Below are 22,702 nucleotides of genomic sequence, written 5' to 3'. Positions count from 1 at the left end.
TGAGATACGTAGTAGAGGATTCCCCTGCTTCAGGAGGCACATGGAAAATTAGCCAGATTTCCTGCGATTGTAAAATATACATTAAGAAAAAGGAAGAGTGAGGAACTAACGTTAAAAAAGGAATGCAGATGAATAGCTTACACATCAATGCAATTCAAATGGCGTCGAATTTAAACACAGACTACGAGCATCACCGCATCAAACGGCTTTTTAAAAATGCGGGGAGCTATTTGCGTTAATAAATGCAATGTGACGCCGGGGCCTGCGGCAATGCCCGCCGCCACGTCCGAAAGCTCCCGGCTTAGCGCCGACAATGATTTCGCGAAAGGTCAGGTTTTGAACTGGAGAGCAGGGAGGGCTGCCTCATAGCTTTGTTGCTAGGGTCCTCCTCTCCGGATTGTTGCAGACAGTTATTAGTATTCCCTGTAAGGCTCACCAATGCAAACACCAAATTCAACCATGAATAATAACACCAAACACACTTATACAGCCCCTTTGTCGTATAGCAAATATGGGACCTTTTCGATACATTGTTCCTAAACCTGGGTTACTACTTTAATTTTTAGACTAGCCCTTCACAAAGCTAACTGCCCCCCAGTATGTGTGCGTTTAGGCCGGGATTTCCCTAACAAATGCAGAGGCCGCGATTTCATCAGACAGTGCATGCCTGATTTCCTATGGGAAAGGCCGGCCTGGGACATCCCCCGTCTCAAGCCCAAACAGAGTCACCTGAATGGGCAGGCGACTGAAGAGAGCCTTAAAAGCGGGAGCAGAGAGAGGAGAAATTTCTCAGCAAGGGCGGCGTCCCCCCTCTGATCGGCGAGGCCGGCACGATGGCCTGCCACTGCTCCCTTCAAATGTCACCCATTAATAAGCGGGCAGACGTCATTAAAAACTGTTTGGGTAGCAGGGCTTCAAGTGTTTAAGCAACAGCCAAAATGTATATTTGTGCAGAGGAGCAGAATAAATTTACATATCAGCGACGCTTGGTGGAGGGTGGGTAAATATTCTGTTTATCTCTCATTGTCATTCCAAGCAGTTTATCTAAATACGAACTCTGCCATATCATTACAGCCTAGGTAAAGTTATAGTATGGCAGGATAACACCCCGACCAAAGGTGATTTACACATGTAAATAAATGTTTATGTATCGCGCTGAACAGTGATTGTACATCAGTGGCAGGGTAAACAGTTCAGACTCTTTTTTTTTTTCTTGATACCTTCAACCAACCGGGCATCCAAATTTTTAACCAGAGGGTGGCGAGACGCCAGACGCCCTGATACATCCCACCGGCAAACCCAAACCAGCTTACTAGCTGCGGAAAAGGCAATGTAGACAAAGTGCCTCTTAATGGAACCTCATTTCCAATGGAGAATTCACCATTCTATAAAACTTCACCACCTCATCTGAGTGTTTGGTAAAGTGTTTGCATTTAGGCAAATCTACCCTAAATCAACAGAGGTGCCAAAGGAAATATTTAGCAAAAGACGGACGAGTCTCATTTTGAGTTACCGTATTTAATGTATGCTTGAGCGAAAAAAGAAGGGGGGATGTGATCAACATGACGGGGGTGGAGGGGGCAGCGCCCAGGCCCCTACCTCTGCCTGGATCTGCTGAGGCTGTGGAGGAGAGGGCGCCCAAGCTGGCTTTCGGTGTGGGGGTCCTGGGGGGGGGGGGGGGGGGGTGCAGAGGGGCGACATGAGCTGTGAAAACACACGCGAGGCCGCTGACCCACGCCAGACCCACCCCCATCCCAGTGCTACTTCATACACGTTATTAATTCAGGGTTTGCTGCAGGACAAAAAATGCTGAATATTTTACTATCGAAATAAAATAATGATGTGACACATAGTTACAGATGTTATCTTAAAAATCTCACTCTACACTAAAAAAATACATGCAGTAATTATTTGTACAAATTTAATTTATTAAATTAATAATTAGAAATATGTAACGCAGGAAAAAACATCACATTCATTTCATAAGAATAAAACATTTAACCATGTATTTGTTCATAAATCAACTGGGCACGTATGCCTTCCTGTGGCTGATGCATTTCCTTCAATAATGCCCGGCTACAGTTTAGTTAGTTAAAAAAAAATTTAATCAAGCCTTAGATAAAATACTATTCCAACATAAGAATATTATTCAGAAATTATGAACTGCTTTAGAGCTACTTCAAAAACTGATTTAAAAAATTAGCTTAAAAATGGTAATAATTTCCATCAAAATCCTGCAGACACATGATTCCATGCTGAGGAAAATGATAAAATCACCAGGATATCAGCTACACAATAATAAAAATCTTCCCTTTACATATTTTCTATGAGAAATCAGTTTGACAAACTCATCAGCAGGCATGTTCGTTGTCTGGGTAACAAAGTCTATGCAGTGTGATATTAACACAACCTAAAGCACAGCTCAAAAATGACTGAACGGCCAAGCCTTAAGTAACAGTGATATTATTTTAGATCTGTTTTGACTTGGACTTAATTTTACTTTTAAAAAGCCCTTTTGTTTAAGTCTATCTGTATTTTAGTCAGTGCCATTGCTAGGAATATACAGCAAAAACAATTCCAAAAAGATCCAAAATATTCATTTCCAGGTGAACATCTCTGAAAAGGGGGGGGGGGATAACATATGGGGTCTTTACCTGAGTGGTCCTGTGGTCTCTGAGCAATGGGCTCTTATCGGGGAAGGCAGTCTTTGTTTCAGTTCCACATTGACTTGAGGATTAGCTGGAAATATATAGGGGTTATGATTAATTTAAAACGAAAAATGCTCTTCATAGGCAGCAGCCACTCTATATTAGCTTTAAGAAGGTTAGTATTAATTATAGCCTGTCAATATGTTCTTGTGGTTGGGGGGTGGTGGTGGATGACAGCGATCTTTAATAACCTCTGGAGTATAGCAAAACAAGACAGGCAGCCTTAATTTGCAGGGTGAAATAGTGATTTAAGACATAATTTTATCTCCTCTACAGTGTACCATACAGCTATCTCATCGGTTACCAAGTTAATGTATGCCGGCAATTAACAAAACATAATCCCATAGCGCAACCATTTAAATGCTTTTAGCCACCAGGAAGGTAAACAGTCATTTAATACCGCTCAAGCCATATCAGATTCCTGTTTGGAGCAACCAATTAAAGTTCAGCTCCTCAGGTGTAATTAAATGAAAGAGGGCGATTTAGTTCCATAAATGCAAGTTAATTCGTCAGCAAGCAACAAATAGACTGGGAGCAATTAGAAGAAACATTGTCATTTGGAGGAGCGCCTGTTGCTTCCTCAGACGTATGCAATAGGAGCGGTGTGGCCTCTAGTGGTGACACCGGAAAGATACTCAACATGATCCAGAAACCATCCTTCCAAGGTGGGAAATGCAGTAAGATAACCAAAGATGACATATTAATGAATATCAAGCATTACTGATACATAAAGAACGAGAGACTGCTTGTAATAATACCAGAGATAAAGACTCAGCAATGCTTTAACATTAAAAGTTTTGACCTCAACAAACAACGGACTGCCACAAAGAGTTTCCTTGTCAGCAAATGGCCAGCGCAAATTATAATTATGCAAATCAAACAGGAAGTTATACCTAGGAGGAAGGAAATCCTTAAGGATGCCTGCCAAAATAAATAGTGACATCCTTTTATGAAAATTCTGCTAACCGCAAACCAGCAGTGGCAGCACGTCATTTCTTACTGCTCTTACCCGAGCCGCAGGGTGAAATTACACTCCATTACATGGGAAACAGGGTAAAATTTCAGTCCATTGATCAGCAAGGGGGCAACATTTCAGTCCAATGGTCAGCAAGGGGGCAAAATTATAGCCCATTGGTCAAGAGGGCAAAATTATTGTCCATTGGTCAGCAAGAGGATAAAATTACAGTCCATTGGTCAGCAAGAGGGCAAAAATCATAGTCCATTGGTCAAGAGAGCAAAATTATTGGGGGCTGAAGGTTCAGGGTCCAGACAACTGCCCCCCATTTCAAATGTGGAAGTTTATACAGGGAAAATGTATCCTGATAACAGGAAAGTTCAGGGCTGGATATGCACGTGCGTATTTTAGGGTTGGGGGATTTGGGGGGGGGGGGGGGGGTGAGTGACCCCTGGGGCAGATGCCAGTGGAACGTTATCCCCACGTTGTAAGCCAGTGCACATTGCTCACACACTATTCAGCCGGGGCACAGCGAGGCGCGAACGGACAACTGGCTTTTTGTGTGAGGAGCCACAGGACTCCATTAATCCCAGTGATACACTCCGCGCTGAAACTTGTCTTTCTGGGCAGGATTTGGGGAGGTGCAACCCTTAGCCAGGAGACATGGATCTGACGAAATATTTCCCTCAGTGCAATAAAAACAAGAAATACACTTATGGAACAAATCAGAAATTACCAGAACGTACGCATACAAAAGGGAAAAAGTACCACAACCACAAAATTTTGCCTTGTTCTTCAACTGGAGTTGCGCTAGTGAAATGCAAACAAAATTACATTTCTTTATCTCCAATATTGAAATATTAATGTTAGAAATAATAAAGTTTTTATTTGTAATTTGAAAAATAAGTGATATGAACAAACACCCACAGCTGAGAAGAAGAGGCTACACGCCGACACCTTTTGGCACATTTGTAGTCATACAGATCAACCTGTCCTTAAAAAAACGAATAAAAAAACAACTGGGAAAAAGAAAGTACCAGTTGCTCTGCAGCATGAGAGACACTGCGGTTGTGGGGGGGGGGGGGGGGGGGGGCTCTCTTAACTTGGAGCCAAATTTATCTGGCTAAAAAACGGCCGGCCTACCTTGCAGGGGGGCTTCATCAGCACTATAGAAACTGGTGACAATAAAGCAGCTATCAGAGGCCAGCAAGGCCAACAAAGGGCCGAGAGGAGCAGGGTGAGGTGCAAAAGGCTGCGCTCCCACATGTCAGACAAGCCTACTGAATGCAAAATGAGTGGGTGTGTATGTGTCTCTGTGTGCCTTCAGGTTGAATTTTCCATGGAAATCAACGAAAGACATGGGGTGTAAAGCAGGAAGGAAAACACTAATTTTCAGTATCAGTTATCCTTTTTGGGGAGGGGAGTCATATTAACAGCAAACCTGCCTTGGCAGAAAAAAACCACCAATTCCATGCAAAGGTGATTTACTGATGCAACGCAGTTCACCAACGGGCCTAAATACGAAAGCAAAAACATGCAGTACTGTTCAACCGCCAGAGGGGAGGTGCCGTTGCCTTAAAAGCAGTGTTTATGGGATGGCAGGTATGACTCAGACATACGCTTCTTACAGTGTCTTAACTGGCAGGGTGGTGACTTTTTATCTCGATATTTTAAATGTATAACCTGCAGCAAACCAGCAACCATTTAACTAGCAGAGATAAACAAGCATCGTGGTTAGATTCTCAGAATTTATTTATTGTTGGCATCTAGGCGAGTGTGGTACATATTAAACGAAGGCCGCATTTTGCCAACTGAAACCACTTAATCCCCCTCTTCTCAAACTTTCTTCACTTTTCTTTGTCCTTTACAGTCTTTCTGAGATTTTCATATTCCAGCCTTGTAGACTTTGAGCTAATTGCCTCTGTAGACTACTTACTATTCATGTACAATTACTGCAGTGTAATGTCTTCAAATCCTTTTAAATGACCATTCATGCATTGCATTCATCGAAAATGCCTTTGAAGTCTGTCAAAGACGAAACTCTTCAAAAAGAAATGTCCCGTTCTAATTTCAGTCAGCCAATACTGGGTTTTCATTTCCCTGTAATATAAATCAAATTCCATTAATTTTTTAAGCTGCATTTAATAAATTTGTGCAGTGAAAGTTTCAAGATTCCGCAGCCTGTCATTTGTATTCCAGCTGACTTTATGAATATTAATAACTGTGTTATCCTGATTAAATGGGCTTCGCCGAAAATCCCCGCGAATCCTCCAGCTCAGGCTTCACGTCTTCCTGATTCTTTATGAATTTTGATTCGGACATTAATCTGGAGAGAAACCTGAACCAGGTTTAATTGTGCACCACACTTACAGCTTGTTCTGGAAAACATGGACGCAGAATTTGTCTACGCATGTAAACAGAATTTTACACTGGAAATGTAGACTGTATCCCTTGGAGGGAAAAAGTCTGCATCCTTTAATGTTTAATCTTTAAAGTTTGATAATTGAAGCCTATGTTCCGAGAGATATGCATATTGGCGCACTCTGCATAAACCTTACCTCTTTCACAGACTTATATTGGCAGCTGTCGTACTTTGATTAAATTTTTGACCGCTACACAATGATTTTTCAAAATGCCAAAGTAATTGGAATTCTGGAATGACGCTTTACGTGTGTTCCAGTGAGATCATATTTGACATTTTCAAAATAATATAGTTTAAAGCAAAAGTAAAACAAAAACCATCAGCCCTTTGCTTTACAACAAGCAAAACATTTACCTTTCTTTGCAATTTCTGAAATAGAGGAACAACTTCCAGCATTCAATTTAAATTATGTCTTGGGGAAAAACCAATAACAGCAATAATCAACAACAAATACTATATAAAGGTACTTTTAAGATCCGGTAACGGACAGGATCATCCTCACAATGCAAATTTGAATAATTTTCTCTCTGCCAAGTACCTTCAACTGAACAAGGAAACAAACTATAAGAACAAAGAGGTTTATTTGGAGGTGAATAACCAAAAATCAATAGAAGAAACTACAGTACTACTATACTCATATATATTATGAGTATGTATGTGTGTGTGTGAGAGAGTTAACATGTTTACACACACACACACACACACACACACACACACACACACACACACACACACACATACATATATACATACATATATATTATATATATACACACACACACACACACACACACATATATATATACACACATATACATACATACATTATATATATATATATATATATATATATATATACATATACACACACACACACATATTTATACTGGGAGGAGCATATGATGCTTAATAAAAAAAAAACTCCTCTGCTTGTGTGACAGACACTCCTAAGACCTAAGAGTCTAAGCCTTTGTATCACAAGGCTGAACTTTACACCTCTTAGTTACAGTTTTCACTCGACACCAGTATGCTCTTAATCTTAAGAGGGAGTCAGAAATATATGTTGACTTACATACCTCTAAATGACAAATATTGATTCTGCCTTGTAGAATATTAACCATTCCTTTAAGATTAATAAAGGACAAAGATTACGCTGAAGTATATGTCAGCTGATCAAAGACAGAGGATGGGTGGGGGGGAGTAGAGTGTTGAGCTAAATGCACCCTTTGTCATTTCTGCTCAGTTATTTCTGAACTTATGCAACCAATGGCAGGATGTGTAACACTCAGGAATGTCTCTCCAAGGCTCCTCTACATGGATTGGGTATGAACTCAGTGACATCATTATACTTTAGCCTCCGAACTGCCAACCACCCAAAGAAATGTTTTTTGAATGAAAATATGAAGAAAGGTGCCTCTTTTCACAATCTGTTCAAGTCTAATTTTTGTTTTACCAGTTCTATCAGTAATTGTCTCCAGAAAATTTCATCCACCCCATATTGCAGTTATAATTGTAAGATATCCAGCGGTCCATTTGAATGGTTGGTTTGACCCTGCGGAGATCACACCAAACCCCTGTTCTCCAAGCAGCCTCCAATAGAGGACTGGCAGTGTGACCCCCAGAAGCCAGAGAGGACGAGTGGCTCATTTTCCGCGGATCTCCCCGATTTGGGCGCCGGCGGGCGAGAAGCCGCCCTTCAGCGGTTAGACATGGCAGCTGCACAAAGTGAATGACTCGGTAATCCTCAGCCCCCCCGCAGACTCGCGGGGATCGGGCCCTGCATAACTTATCACCCAAATCTCACTCTCAGGAAAGGAAGTGCTTCTTTCTTAATTTTAGTTACTGCCTTGCTGTCCTTGATAAGGACTAATGATATCCATAGGCCATCTGAACTGGAGTCAGACAGGTCCATAGCAAACGGGTGTTTTTTTGAACCATATCTTCACAATCGGTTTTAATGTGAGTTTTCAAAAAAAGCATAAATAGCTCTAAGCCTTTCCAGGAAATGGCATAAGCAGAGGAAATATTTCATTTTAGATCTGACTCCATTTTTGTGTCAATACAACTGAATTTCAGGCGTCAATACAACAAACAAACAAACAAATAAGTATGTCGTGTCTTAGGGTAATTAAGGGTTCATTGATAATCAATTACAATCTGTAATGCAACTTGAAGGAAAACATGCGAACGGTTATTTACGTTCACTATATTTGCCTAGAGAAAGTAAAAAAAACTGGACCAGTTAGACTGGATTTCACAGGAATCCGGAGAGGAGAGTTGCATTAATCAACTTGTCAAAATTGAAAATCAAGAAAACAACCAGGCTTCCTGAAGCAGAATAATGAAAAGTTTAAGATAATAAAAAAGTAAATTTTGTGTGACAGTAACTTTTCGTCCTCCTTACAGACACACAAAATTTATTTTAAAAAAAGCAATATTAATGATCCCAAAATCCGCAAGCTTCTATAACGACACCATAAAATACAGATCCGTGACTGATTACGAATAAAAAGATTACAGATCTTTCAGACAGATTATAGATGCTTCAGATCTTGACATCATAAATCCAAGCACAACATACAAGGGGAGGGTATAACTCGGGGGGGTGGGGGGATGGGGGGGTGGTGGGGGTATAATCTGAATAAATATAAACAAACATCCAGAACTTAAAGTGGCCTGATGTTTGACTTTTCCCTGAAAATGAGTGAAATCCACAAACGCTGAATCGTAAACCCTGCTTGATTACATTAGCGATATAGCAACTATAGGGTAATCACTCATCTATATGTATTAGACAGCTATGTACTTTAGGAACAAGATACACATCTGAGATACAGTGTTATAATGCTGAATTTGGCTCAATACGGCTGTAGTTGTCCTTAGGCAGCTAAACCATTTCATGCATGTTCATTACAAGAACTCTAGTCTATTCAAATTATTTTGCTTCAAAACCCCTTCATAATAGATACTAAAGAGCTTGTTTAATTTTTAATAGTGTTGTACGACCAAAGACAAATCTTTCTTATCGGCTAAGCTAACAAGTGAGCAAATACAGTACAGATAAATCGGATTTATAATTAATATAACCAGTATCTCGTTATGTGCTTATTTGAACTACATCACATCACAAGTAATTACTTCGAATGCACTGGATGTAACGCTACCTGGGGTAAGAACTACCTGGAATTATTTGTTATTTATTTATACAGCTATGGGGAAAAAAAACTCATTTCCCAATTTTTGCGTATGTGTCTGTGTAGAGCAGACATTGTTTTACAAACTCCAGTCTGGTTATTCCCTGTTTCTCATTCTCATTGCTTCCTTGCTTTGTGGGACTTCAGTCCTGCTTATAGGAGCCCGATACAAACTGTCCTAGCAGTGCACTTCACACCTGCACTTAATGTTTCTCATTCCTTTTGAAGATCACTAGAGGTCATCCTATGATTTATGAGGCACTAACGGATAAGTTGACAGTCATCTCTGGTATTAGAAAGTTGCTTCTGCCCTCCACCTGGTTGGTTTTTTGGTTATTGCCAGTGTCTCTGGCTTCACCTTGTTCTTATGAGCTGCTGTCTTAGAAACTCTGAGCCTGGAAGCAGCAGCCTGTCGTGCAGTGCAGCCTTCTGCTAGCATTAAAGCAGGATTTTAAAATGCAGATTTTTAAAAAAAGATAGAGTGGTCTCTTATTTTTTTCCCCAGAGCTGAACAAATATAACTACAGATCAACATCTTAGCCCCAACCGGCCAATCAGAAGTTAAGTGTCGCTTTGCCCAGCGATGTCGTAGTGCTGCACAGCCACAACAGACTTTTAAATGCCTTCTATCTGGAACCGGTAATTAAGCCGGAGAAGCTTGTTTTTGACAAGGACTACACGTCAAATTACACAGCCTATAGACTCGTAGCTTCATTTTGATTAATAGCTTTACCTGCAGCATCTGTTCCAAACACAATCCCTGCAAATCAACTTAATGCAACTTTGAATAATGTAATAAGAATACAATGGCATGACAAAAAAGGCAACATTCTGCTTAAAGCAGTAATCATAATGCATTATAGATACCTCCATAATGCGGTACAGAGCATCCTTAATTCTTATACCAAACATTGTAATGCATTATAGATGAGAGCTTCATAGAGCATTCAAAATGTGCAATAAACGTGGCTACAATGTGTCATGACTTTTTATGTGTGTGTGTGTTAATGCTGTGTTTATAATACTTTATGAGTGCATTGTAATGTATTACAAAGGTATCTATAATGCATTATACACGAGTGCTTTAAATAAAGTGCTACCAAAAAGAATATTGTTTTTAAACTATATAAGCATAAAATAATAAATTTACTACACATACAATATATTTGGTATAAGCCTCCTTGCCTCATTTGTACACTGCTTTGGAGAAAAGTATACACTACATAAATAGATGTAAATTTTGAAAATTATTCTCTCTTCCTATAACTGAACACACTGCACTATATGTACCACTAAATTAAACAGATGGAAACACATAAACGTAATGCAATGTGATTTGGTAGCAAAGACATGGGGTATAGTTTAGGGTCGATGGAGATGCATGCATCGCACATACATGTACTGAATGACTCATTTATGAGGATTAAGGCCACAGGATCTCTTCACTCCCCTGGTTCTGATGCCAGTGACGGAGGCACATGGTTACTGGGCAGAAGCTGCTCTGCAAGGTATGAACTGAACCAAAAGCTGCAGATGAAGTCTGACCTCATGTACAGTCAGACAAGAAACTTCTGTGGCTGCAGCATGCAGAGACTTGCTTTTGTTTTGGGGGTTGGTGGGAGGGGAAGAGCGGGAGGCTTTTGGAGGTGAATATCGATAAAATATGAGATAATTCAGACAGGATCAGTGGGTTCAAGAACAAGGAAGAAAGGCTGTATTAGAAATATCCATAACAACAGTGACTTAAATTACAGCATCAGATAAAAAATAAAGATGTTTTCCTAAGAAAAAGCTCAACTGAATAAGTATAGATTTGGAGCAGTTGAGGATATAGTTAAAATTTAGTAATGAAGATTTCTGATACACAAAATGTAAAGGTTTATCATGGTAAAAGCACACAGAAAAAAAGCATATATACAGATAGAGACTGACTGGCACAACTGAGCAGATCATTTTCAGATAAATGGAGAACATTCATGTTATGCTGGACGTTCGGAATGCCAGATCAAGGTGACAAAACATGAAGAAAGGCTTTTTGGGAAGAATTACACATGGTCTCATTGTGTGCGGCTACCTTGCGCAAGACACACACACACACACACACACACACACACACACACACACACAAAGTGGGACGTCTTTGGCATCAATCAATCGAGCAAAGGGGCGGGGACAGTGCGAGACCGTCTCACAGCTTAGATCCAGAAAGACTGCTTTCACCACCTTCTCACCTTAACCATTTGAAACCTTGGTTGTTTTCAAAGTTTAATCTCTAGGTTCACAAAGTCACACACAGTAATGTGCGGCACCAAGAGCAACGCTTTGCCATTTCTGGTCTGGCCTGTCACACACTCCCACAATGCAAGGAAGTGGCTAAAAATGTAGCTAAATCTGCAGTATATTATATTAAGAAACAAAACAATTGCAGTGACAGTGGCACCTTATTTAGTTAAGAATTTGTTTTATCTATTAGAAGGTAACAAATGGTTGCAGGATCAGCACTGTAATCACACTGTAAATAATCACATCGGGCTGAGGCAGCAGTATGAAATGCTGGGACTGGACTATCATTCATGAACGATCTCGGCAATAAGGCCGGGAGCACGTACGGTGGCCTTGCGCGCTCCCCTAACACTAGCGAGACCTGAAGGAATGCGAGCCACACACTGGGAGCCAGAAAAGAAAAAAAAAAAAAGAGGAAAACTGTCATTCGGCAGCAGACATGGAAATTCCAAGGCCAAAGGTTATGGGACAGACCCCAGCGTTAGGGTAATTCTTAGAGCTACAACTGCCCGTCATAAAACATTTGCATCAGGGCAGCAGCAACACCAACGAATGGCTGATTAGCTGACTGATAAAGAAAAAGTCCAGCCTTGCAGGCAGGTAAGCGCTGACTGTTTCAGTGTCACCATGATTCACAGATGACATGTTTCTCTTTGTCAGGGTTAATCCCCTTCACTGAACACTGCATGGGACAGGAGCGAAACGGAGCACAATTATGGGGCAGAATGCAATGCACAGGCTTAAACCTGCCCCTTACACAGCTCTGTGGGACCAGGTCAAAGGGCGCGGAGTTTAAAGTCAGACCAGCAGTAAATATTGTAGCTACTCTCACGTAGAACCTGGATGACCTGTACCAGTATCAGAGTCAGACGCATCCGGGATGTGGGGAGGGGCCTCATAGGCAGGTGAGGAGGGGAAAAGAAAATAATACTGAAAGTACACCATCCATATGTACAAAGCTCTGCAGGTTTCACTTCATCTGAATGGTGCCACTGCTGAGAAAACACCAAAGATCTACGTGTGGGAGGTGTTCTATTAGCTTAACACCTTCTTCGGGCTTAAAAAAAATGTCCCAAGGAAGCAGACACCTGGATCAAAAGCACACACCCATTTCACAGAATCCTTCATCTGCCACAAAAGGCTTCCAAATATAATGAGAATTCCCAAACACCATAAAAACCAATGCATGCATTCCACCATAACTAACATTACTAAACTGACACATAAGTATCCTGAAATGGAAAGACCATGTAACTCTTGTAAGGAAAATGGTGATTTTGACAGTCACATGTTGGAGTACTAACTCATAAGAGCCACAGGCATGATATGATACATGACATGATATATCATGTCATATATCATAAAATGGAGGCAGCACGGTGGTCAGCACTGTTGTCTCACACCTTTGGGATCTGGGTCGAGTCTCTGCCCTGGCTCTGTGTGTGTGGAGTTCGCATGTTCTTCCCGTGTCGCCGTGAGAATTCCTCCAGGGTCTCCAGTTTCCCGCCACACTGCAAAAACATGCCGAGGCTGATTGGAGTTACAAACTCGTCCATAGGTGCGAATGTGGGGGTGACCGCCGTGCGGGTGACCGCCGTGTTAGTGTGCCATGTGATGGGTTGGTGCCACATCCTAGGTTGTTCCCTGCCTTGCGTATGTAGCCTCTGGAATAGGCCCTGGACCCCCCACGAGCCTGAATAGGAAAAGCAGGTACAAAACATGCATGGGTGGATATATCATAAAATCACGAGTAGCTCAAAAAGCAAATATCACAGGTAGGTATCAATCTGGCAGAATTCTGGAAAATGCGTTTGAAACGCCATTGAAAGGAGATACGGCTTCATGTACAGTCTACCATAAATACCAGTTTCAAACCAAATTCACTACATTAAGGCCACTAACAGACGCTTAAGGACGTGACAGTATCTGTGTTGTGTGAACGCCTCCCTCTACAAACATCCTCCGAGCCCGTTCCCCGGTTACAGCCCTATTTGCGTTCTGCTCCAATTCACAGTCACCGGGAGCCGCGATCGACCACAGCTGATTATCACGTAGCATTCGGGTTCCAGGAACGCTTCCTGGGGCAAGATTCTCCTCTCACCAAAAGGCAGAGCGGAGGCATAGAATCTATACAACTGGAGTATTTTCCCCACATCTTTATTACCACTGAAACCTGAGGGCGTCTCAGCCCTGATCCACTGGGACATTCCAAGAGAAGAATCTCTCTGTATAGATTTCAGTTGACTTCACAGCTACTGGTTATGAACATCTTCTGGTCACCTTTCATCTTCCAGCGAGAAACTACACTATATTTCTATTGTGTAATTACAACCATTATTAATTGTTGACCTGCAGCTAGCTTCAGATTTTTATTTCCAGTAATCTATAATTACCTCGCCAAATTATGTCAAGAGCCAGCTAATAAAATACAGAATATCGAGAATTTTTAAGCTTAACGGGCAACAATACTGGGCCTGTCATTTCAGACATGTTTATGCTAAGGTTCAGGTTAGCATCGGAAGTGCCTGCACACCATGACTGTGGTTCAATACTATGTCACACTACATTCGGGGGCCATGTTTGTGAGCAGTGGAGAGCATGTGTGTGTGTGTGTGTGTGTGTGTGTGCTGTCCTTTGTTCTCTATATCTGCATAGCCAGCCAGTCCCAGCACTAACAGCACTCAGCCTGTGTCTATTCCTTAAACCAACACGAGCAGACAAAGCAGCGCAGAGACTGAGGAATCTTTCTGTCTGTGTGCCCAGAGCATGGGGCGAGACCACACGGCAGTGTGGGGGGGTGGGGGGCCCGGACCACCCACTTAGGGAGTGGGACAGCGGGGTAGGCTGCATGGTCCCCCAATTCCGGGGATTTGGGAGTTCAATGGGACCTACAAGGAAGCCGAACAGTGGCGGGAGCGCGCCGCGTGCCCTCTGAAGTGCCCCGCCGGCCCCTGCGTGCGTGCGTGTGTGTGTGTGTGTGCGTGCGCGCCAGGGTGGGGGCCACACGACTGCCCGTGCACCGCCACCAGCTGCCGCTTGCATCACTGATCCGACGGGAGTAAACAGCCCACTTCCTGCCTGGGGGGGGTTGAAGGCAGAGGCTGATCCACCTGCTACGAACAAAGCCGTTTGGAAACGGTGGCATTTTTGGCCCGTCGGGACTCCGTAGGGAACGTCCACACGCCGGTAATTTGTCAGTCATGGGTGGATTAGGCTTTGAATTGTGACTTCAAAGACTGACTACAAGACACATTGGAACAGGTGGAACGCACCTGAGGCCAGTGGGGATAGCGGGCTGGCTCCATCACGACAGAGGGCGACATTACAGCCCCCGGGCACGATTCGGGAGCCCCTGGTAATAAGGATACTACACAGCCCTCTGTAAAAGTAACCTCTCAGATTCAGTCACAGAATACAGGCAAACAACATGGTTACAGTGAGATACTGTGAGTAGAAAGTTCCATATGCAGCCATCCACATCACGTGTGTGATGTCATGCGTCACGTTACATTCTAACAGACTCCCAGTAGGCCAGAACAGCCAGTGCTACAGGTCAGTAACTGATACAGATTTACTCCAAGTGCTGTCCGCTTATTCCCTGGCCTTGACTGAAACTACACTTCTAGGACAAATTCGTCAGGACACGTGGATGTCGTGGGGGCCGTAATGTGTCGGCATGCTCCATAGCGCACCTCTGTCTTTACAGAGGGACAAAGATACGCTGTAATCAGCCGTGTCCCTCTGTGGGTACGGCTCGCTATAGACGGAACACGTATCAAAATCCAATATTAAAATAATCCTCATGTCATAAAACAGCTACGACGGAAACCGGCGGCTGTGATTTTAGGACTTATTAAACAGACAGAGATCCACATGCTAAAGTGTTTCTTGTTTTAAAGGGGATTAAGAATTTATTCGCTGGCCCACTGATGAGAAGCGGCCAGTGGCAGCGGGCGGGAGCCGCCCAGGCTGCGCGTACGTGCAGACCGCGATGGGGCTGGGGTGGGGGGGAAACAGAGTTAATGACTGTGAAGTGAATAAAGCCACGAGCCAGACGAAGCAAGTGTGAGCGGCCAGGCGCTGCTTCAGCTGAATGCTCCGGCGGGCGCCGTGCGAGCCGGCAGCATAGCAGGGATGCTGCTCTGGCTGGTTCTGTGTACACAGGAACCTTCACACAGCACCTTCACGGCATCCACTTACTGTTTGTTTTATCAGATCTTTAAAGAAACCAAAACTACTGCCACAAAACTTTTTTAGATTGTTATCTAGAAATACACTCAAATAAGAGTAACTGAAGGACCAACTATGACAATAATAAAATGACTGTAAGAGCAGCCCGCAGCAAAAGGGCCAGGGTGATATTTACTGACAGCCTGGGGATTCCTGGATCGGAGCATCATGGGAGATGAGGGCAGGGTGACTCCCAGCCCTGCACGTGAGCAGAGGGCCTGGCCCCTAAATGTCCGGAGATCTTTGGGCCTAGCTGGGACTGTGGGATGGAAGGTAAGCAGCACAGCGAGCGGAAAGGCAGCAGCCACAGCACCAAACAGCCACACCTTGGCCCCGGGCCCCGGGCCCCGGGCCCATCTTCCAGGACACACAGCAGTCACATCCTGCTGCTGCTCCGCAGGGCCCCGCCCCCTCCCGGACACACTGGGCTGGCAGCAGTGCACCAGGATGTTCCCACGTACTGGGGGGGGCAGAGCTGACGTGGAGAGCTTGCCATCTACTTAGTTAATGACAGAAAATTCACACTTAAACCAATCATCTTATGAATTAAACAGAATCTTACCAACAAATGCATTACAAATGCTGTTGATGATATCATAAAACATAATATACTGTATTTAGTCATGCATACATCTCCATATAGGAAGGGAAAAAAATTGGCATATCATAAAAGCGTGTAAAGGATCAGCCAAAGGGATGCACTGCCAGACAGGTTACACGATTATACACTGTGTATAGGCCTTTACCTGATATGAGAGTGCAACAAATTTAAATAAAGTGCAAGTTTCATCTAACTAACTTATAATTCTGAACGGGGGAAGTGAAACCGACCCCAGACAGCACAGAGCACAGGCTGGTACACCTTGGATAGGATGCCAGCCCATCGCAGGACCCAAACATTCACTACAAGCATTTCAGAGACACTGTTAAGCTTAACTGCATGTCAAGTACTGTGGGAGGAGACCGGACCACAAAACAGGGAGAGCATGCAAACTCCACACACAGAGCACAGGTGGTGTGATCCTAACCCACAGCCCTAGAGGTGTGAGGCAACAGGGCTAACCACCAAGCCACCAACCAGGAAACATAACATAGCATATAAAACTAACTTGATCTGTTGTATGTGATACGTTACATGTAATGAGATAAAACTTAACATGTTAAGTCGTTTTTTATCTCCATTACACATGAAGCACCGGTTGCAATGGGGGAAAAGCAGGCCGGTCCTTACGTCGCAAGATATTAATTCAGCAGCCTTGGATTCTGAAAGAAAAGCGTCGTTTGAAAGATAGGTGCGCCCTCATGTGGATACAAAGAGTATTTTCCAATCCTCATTGAAACTGATTGACAGGACAGGTATATGCTAATATAAGCGTTTTATTTTTCAGACACGAATAAATTTTAACGTTTATGCAACTTACAGTTTTAATGGACGTGAAGAGCTGAATTCTACTATTATTATCAAGAAAGCTCGCGGGAGTTAGCAGCGGGATGAATGTCGACCGGCAATGGCACAAAAAAGTTCGTAAAAGATTTCTAAAACCAAATTATTATGTTCTATTCACTATGTATCTAAACATGCGGGAAAGGAAACAGAAAGAAAAATGTAAATTATGTACATTGTAATGTAATTAAACACACATAAATATATTAAATTATATATAAATGATACATACAGTATTTGATGTGATAAGCAAATAGGGAACTTGATCAATAGCTTACCCGTCGTGGACATTTCTGCTTTTAATAGGCTATTAAAGTTCTGATAATGGAAGTATAACAAGTTTGAGCCACGTGATTTTATTACGAACACAGATGACACCAAAATGTCTGAAATCCAAGCACCTTTGCCGGATAAAACCAAAACCAAGAGTTAAATACATCACGTGCACGGTTATTTTAAATGCACTTAAAAAATGTATTAATTGTCAACAGTGTCAACAGTAACGGTCCTAGCCAATGAGGCGCCATAGGCGAACATCAGCGCAGGCGCCCTCCCTCCCAGGCATAAGGAAACTGACTGGGAAGTCGGCGTCCCCTAACAAGTTGGCGCCCTAGGTGGCCGCCTATGTCTCCTGTAAGATCGACCGGCCCTGAGTTTATTGAATTCAAATATAAGAATAATTTAAACTGAAATCGCAGCATTATTTTATTTAAATGAAGAATTTAGTAACTAACATAATTATAATTAAAGGCATATGTTTGAAAGTATCTTTCTAGTATTTCTATAGCGGAACTAATCTTGCGTTTGGGTTGGGGTCTGGTCAGTTTTGTTGATAACATTTTCGTTTTGCTCAGTTAAGTGCAGCATTTGTTATGCGGCTGAGAAAGTGTTTTAAGTTATAGTGTCAATATTCATGGAGTTTATAGTTATTGTATAAGTTGCAGTCATAAGTTTTCTTTAACTCGTCTGGAATTAACGCGGCCAATGAGGAACGAGATTTTATGTCCATTTTGCAATTTGCAAGTTAATGGCGTGAGCGAGCTGTATTTTGGTTTGTGTTTGGTTACTTTTAGGAAAATGCCTGTGTTTTTACTGATTCGTTTTATGATTTATGTGCTTTATTTTATCCAGTTCTCACGGCATGCTCGACTGGATGGATATGCGAATAAATGCCCGTGATCAGAGATCAACTTGTGTTCGTGTTCGTTATTGAGGGGAGTTACAGGGCAGGCAGGCGGGCGGCGCGGTGGCCTCATAGGAAAATTACCTATCATTATTATTATTATTATTATTATTATTATCATCATAATCACTACTACTACTAATTAATAGGCTTTGCTAAGCAGGTAAATTCACGTGGGCTTGTTCTTTTCACATTAAGACACATTAATACCTACCTAACTAGTTTTAAGAATATGTTGGAATGTTACACTTTTTTTCTTCCTCCGTTTGTGGCGCCCCCTGGATGGATGGCGCCCTTAGCATTTGCTTATATTGCCTGTGCCACGGGCCGGCCCAGACTGGCAACGTCACGACTAACCTGTATCCCGTCACCTGGAATCGGCCGACTGAAGCAAAAGTGACGTCAAAACGTGAGAGCTGCCGAGATCCAAAGTCTAGACGACGTCATAGACACAGTCTCCCGGGGAAACACGCAACTGCAGAGTCCGCTTCACACTCACCTCCATAAATATCAAAAAGCGATCCCTTAATTTCCGTGCAGCGCGGTTCCTCCTCGCTCTCGTGGAAGGCCTCCCTGGATCAAGGAGAAGGAGGCACAGTTAGAAGTGTACCAGAACGCAGACTTTCGTCGTCTGTGCATTACAAAAACCACAAAGAAAGACGGGGGTATGGTCATGTCTACTTAAACCTCACAATTTCTCATGGAGCACATGAGCGGACCCCAGAATACGCCAAGCGTCCAGACCTGCTTCAATCCGGAAAAGAGGCCACCGTTTAAGAACGGCCTCATAGCCATTATCACTACCGCTCGGAAAACACGGCAGTGCGGCATGTTCAAATTGTCATTTCTTCTTTCGTTATTAATTACCATCCGCTCCAGTACCATTTTTTATTAGTGAGTTGTTTTAAACTGCAAGCAAATTACTTTCTAAAAAAATACGTCCAATTAACTTTTAACGCCAAAAACTAATCCAACAACTCCACCTAGTGGGTGCAGTAAGAAGCAACTTTTACACACCTCCCGAGTTGGTATGAATCTGTCCTGGCCATTGCACGTGTGTAGTGCTGGTTCCCTTCCACATTCCAAACACATGGAGTTAGGCTAACTGGCGTTTGTAAATTGTCCATAGTGCATGCCTGTGTGTCTGAATGTATCATGAGCGTTTTCCCATGCAATTGACTGGTCCCCTGTCCAGAGGACACTCCAGCCTGGGCCCTGAGCTGCCTGGGACAGGTTCCAGCCCCCCGTAAGATGGATATATTTTATTTGTACAACACTGTCAATGTGCTTTACAATAATGTATAGCAATTGATGAGAGAGAGACACCACCTGTCTGTATTGGATAATCAGTCATAGAAGATGGATGGATTTAAGTATAGAGGACTTAAAAAATGGGACATAAACTTTGCTATAGTTTCATAAGACCAACATAGTCACTCTAGGTTCCAACCTATTCATCCTGTACTACGTCTACCAGAAAGCCAGATAACCTCCTGAAACTCAACTAAAGTTACCAAGTCTACATAGAGAAGGACCCACTTGAGGCCACCTGCTCCTGCTCCACTGCCTGTTACAAGGCAGCCCTTAGGCGGCAAACACTACAAGCGTAAGAGGAAGGAAAGAACAGGAATTGTTAGGTGCAGCGTTTCATGCCTGCTGTCTCATCTCTTGTGCCAAAAGTCATTGTAGTTGATAAAAACTATGCTGTAGAAAATTACATTTTCCATTGATTCAGTTTCAGTTCAGGCTTCAAAAGAGTTTAAAAGGTTATGGAATTTCAGGCCCATCACAAAAAGGTTTCAGTACATCTCCAAGGAAATAACAAAAGACCAAACCTTTTGTGAACACATTATAAACATTTACATAAAAGGCCATCTGTCTGTCAATTTATCCATCCAATTTCTGAAACTGTTTGCCCTGTTGAAGGTTCTGGGGGGGGGGTCTAGAGCCTATTCCAGTAGCTATGGGCGCAAGGCAGGAAACAGACTAGGATGGGGCACCAACCCATCACAAGACACATAGACACGCGCACCATTCACACTACACCTACGGGCAACTTGATAACTTCAATCAGCCTCAGCATGCTTTTGGATTGCGGGGGGAAACAGAGTACCTGGAGGAAACCCCACGACGACACAGGGAGAACATGCAAACTCCACACACATGGTGGCCAGCCGGAGACTCAAACCCCGGTTCCTGAGCTGTGAGACAACAGTGCTGACCACTGCACCACCATGCCACCCTTATATAAAAGCCATTTATTAATAATAAATTAATAATTTGTGCAGATTTTCAGCAGACATAATCTGATCCAAGTACAAACTACAAATTTGTGGCAATATACAAAAAACAATGCATTTGAACATATATAAGTTATATACAAAAATATAAGTATATAATTTAAGTATAAGGCAAAGTACAAAAGCCTATAAAAATATTCCTCATGTCCTTTCTCTCTTTTCTGGAACTATTAGCGTGCCTTTTCATGTTCTGTAACCTTTTATTCTTAAACTGATGCCTGGCACCATCCCAAATGTCCCAGCTGGTAGTGCAGCTCTTCCAAGGTCCTGTAGATCAGATAGTGGCTGAGGTGTGAGTCATGCTGTCAAATAATATCTCAGAGAAATGAAAAAAACATAACTGGCATCACTCCGCATCCAAAGGGAACGCCAGCTGGGGGGAGGGGGGGGGGGGCGCTCTCCTGCAGGTTCAGCTGGATTTTACAATAGAAAAATACTTTCACAAAATGAAAACATTTTGAAGGAGGACAAAAAATGTTTGAAGCAGGGTTATTACAGTTTAGAAATTTTAAAGTAGTATTTCATTTAATTTTATTTTCAATTTTCATTTGCAATCCAGATTAGTTTTAGTTAATTTGTGGTTAGAAATGTGGTTTCGTTAGTTTTTTATTACATATATCTCTATTTAGTTTTTATATATTGATTTCTGTTTAAGTTTTAGTACTTTTATTTCTAGGGACAGACTGAAAGTTGTAGAGCTACTTTATGTGTCTGATCTTTAGAGAATTCCACATGAATACACAATGCACACATGTACTACTGTCCTCAAAATGGGCAAAACACATTTCTGGTAGTATTAATGGTACTTAAAGGTAAGCAAATCGCTACTTTAGCAAAATGGTATTTTAAAATGGTAATGGATGTTTGGAACTTTATGTGTACTACACTGACTGGGGGGGGGGCATCATGTGTTTTTCTTCTTTGGACCCAGGAATTGCTCACTTTGTTCCCAGCGAACCACTGAATGTAAAAGCATATACTTTGCCTAAAAGCTACTGTTACTGTAGGTAGCAGGAAGACTGATCCCACATCAGCAAAGTACCAACACACTAAGTGAACAGAATAAAATTACATGAATATGGGGGAAACACACTGGTTAGAAGTTATAGAAATTCTGAGTAACTTAAATGTTACCGAACTGCTCAAACAATGGTAAAACGACCAGACATTAGGTCAGCTCTGTTTGGTATCTGTGAATTGCACGTTTACAGACGTAATCCCCACAGTATTATGTGATCAAATCTGAAGTTGCCTGGGATTTTCATTTCAATCTGCATTTTCAATCTTCCCCAAGATGGCAAATTAGGTGTTTCCTCTGTACCTCCTTCTCAGCATCCTTCAATGCACATATACTTTCCATATCTTAGAAAAATCAGTAAACACTTTCATCCTACAGAACTGAAAGGCTTAACTGTCTGTGTTTATTCCATAAATGAATATCTCTGTGCCATAGTCTGCTTTTAGTCGCATTCTTCTGCGTTCCTCAAGTGAGCTCAATAGCTGTAATGTCACAATCCTGCTCCTAAATCCAGGGCACTATCAACTTGGTACAAGGTCTGCTCAGGCTGGGAAATAATTCCTCACAACCAGAAATTTCAGAGAAACTGTTTACAAAATTGTAAACAAAGCTGTCGATGGGAAACAGAGTTAGCAAAGTCTAAGTTGGCAGGAAGACAGCAGTGGCACGGGGTGGGGAGCGAGGGGGGGGGGGTTGGCTGCTCTTTTGATCTTGGGTTATGGTGATCTTTTGCATTTCCATGGCAATTGATCACATGCCCTGTGCCCACAGATGCCTTAATTAATGAAACCCATCTGGCTCTGATTAGACTAATTGCTATTAAGTTATAAATAGGGTCAGCTGGGTGAATTCTGGAGTCTGAGGGGCTGGCATTTGCACAGTGAGGTGGGGTTTTCCATGGGTTTACAGACCACTTGTTTTGCTGTGTTTCTCAATGTGGATTTTTTTAGTGGCTTTTCTTTAAA

General features: G+C 42.4%; 1 protein-coding gene across 2 annotated transcripts in view; it reads right to left on the bottom strand.

The window, feature by feature from the left end:
• mipol1 (mirror-image polydactyly 1) overlaps positions 1-22,702 on the bottom strand; it is a 70,735-nt gene that overhangs the window by 45,937 nt on the left and 2,096 nt on the right. For both annotated transcript variants that reach the window (XM_048974834.1, XM_048974835.1), the window contains exons 2-4: positions 18,919-18,992; positions 2,655-2,739; positions 1,600-1,664 (exon numbers count right to left, since the gene is read on the bottom strand). In XM_048974834.1, the coding sequence (XP_048830791.1) occupies positions 1,600-1,664; positions 2,655-2,739; positions 18,919-18,992 (224 nt within the window). The remainder of the gene's footprint in view (positions 1-1,599; positions 1,665-2,654; positions 2,740-18,918; positions 18,993-22,702) is intronic.

This window comes from Brienomyrus brachyistius, chromosome 14 (assembly GCF_023856365.1).
Source record: "Brienomyrus brachyistius isolate T26 chromosome 14, BBRACH_0.4, whole genome shotgun sequence".
Lineage (NCBI taxonomy): Eukaryota > Metazoa > Chordata > Actinopteri > Osteoglossiformes > Mormyridae > Brienomyrus > Brienomyrus brachyistius.
This window is presented reverse-complemented; position numbering and strand designations above follow the sequence as displayed.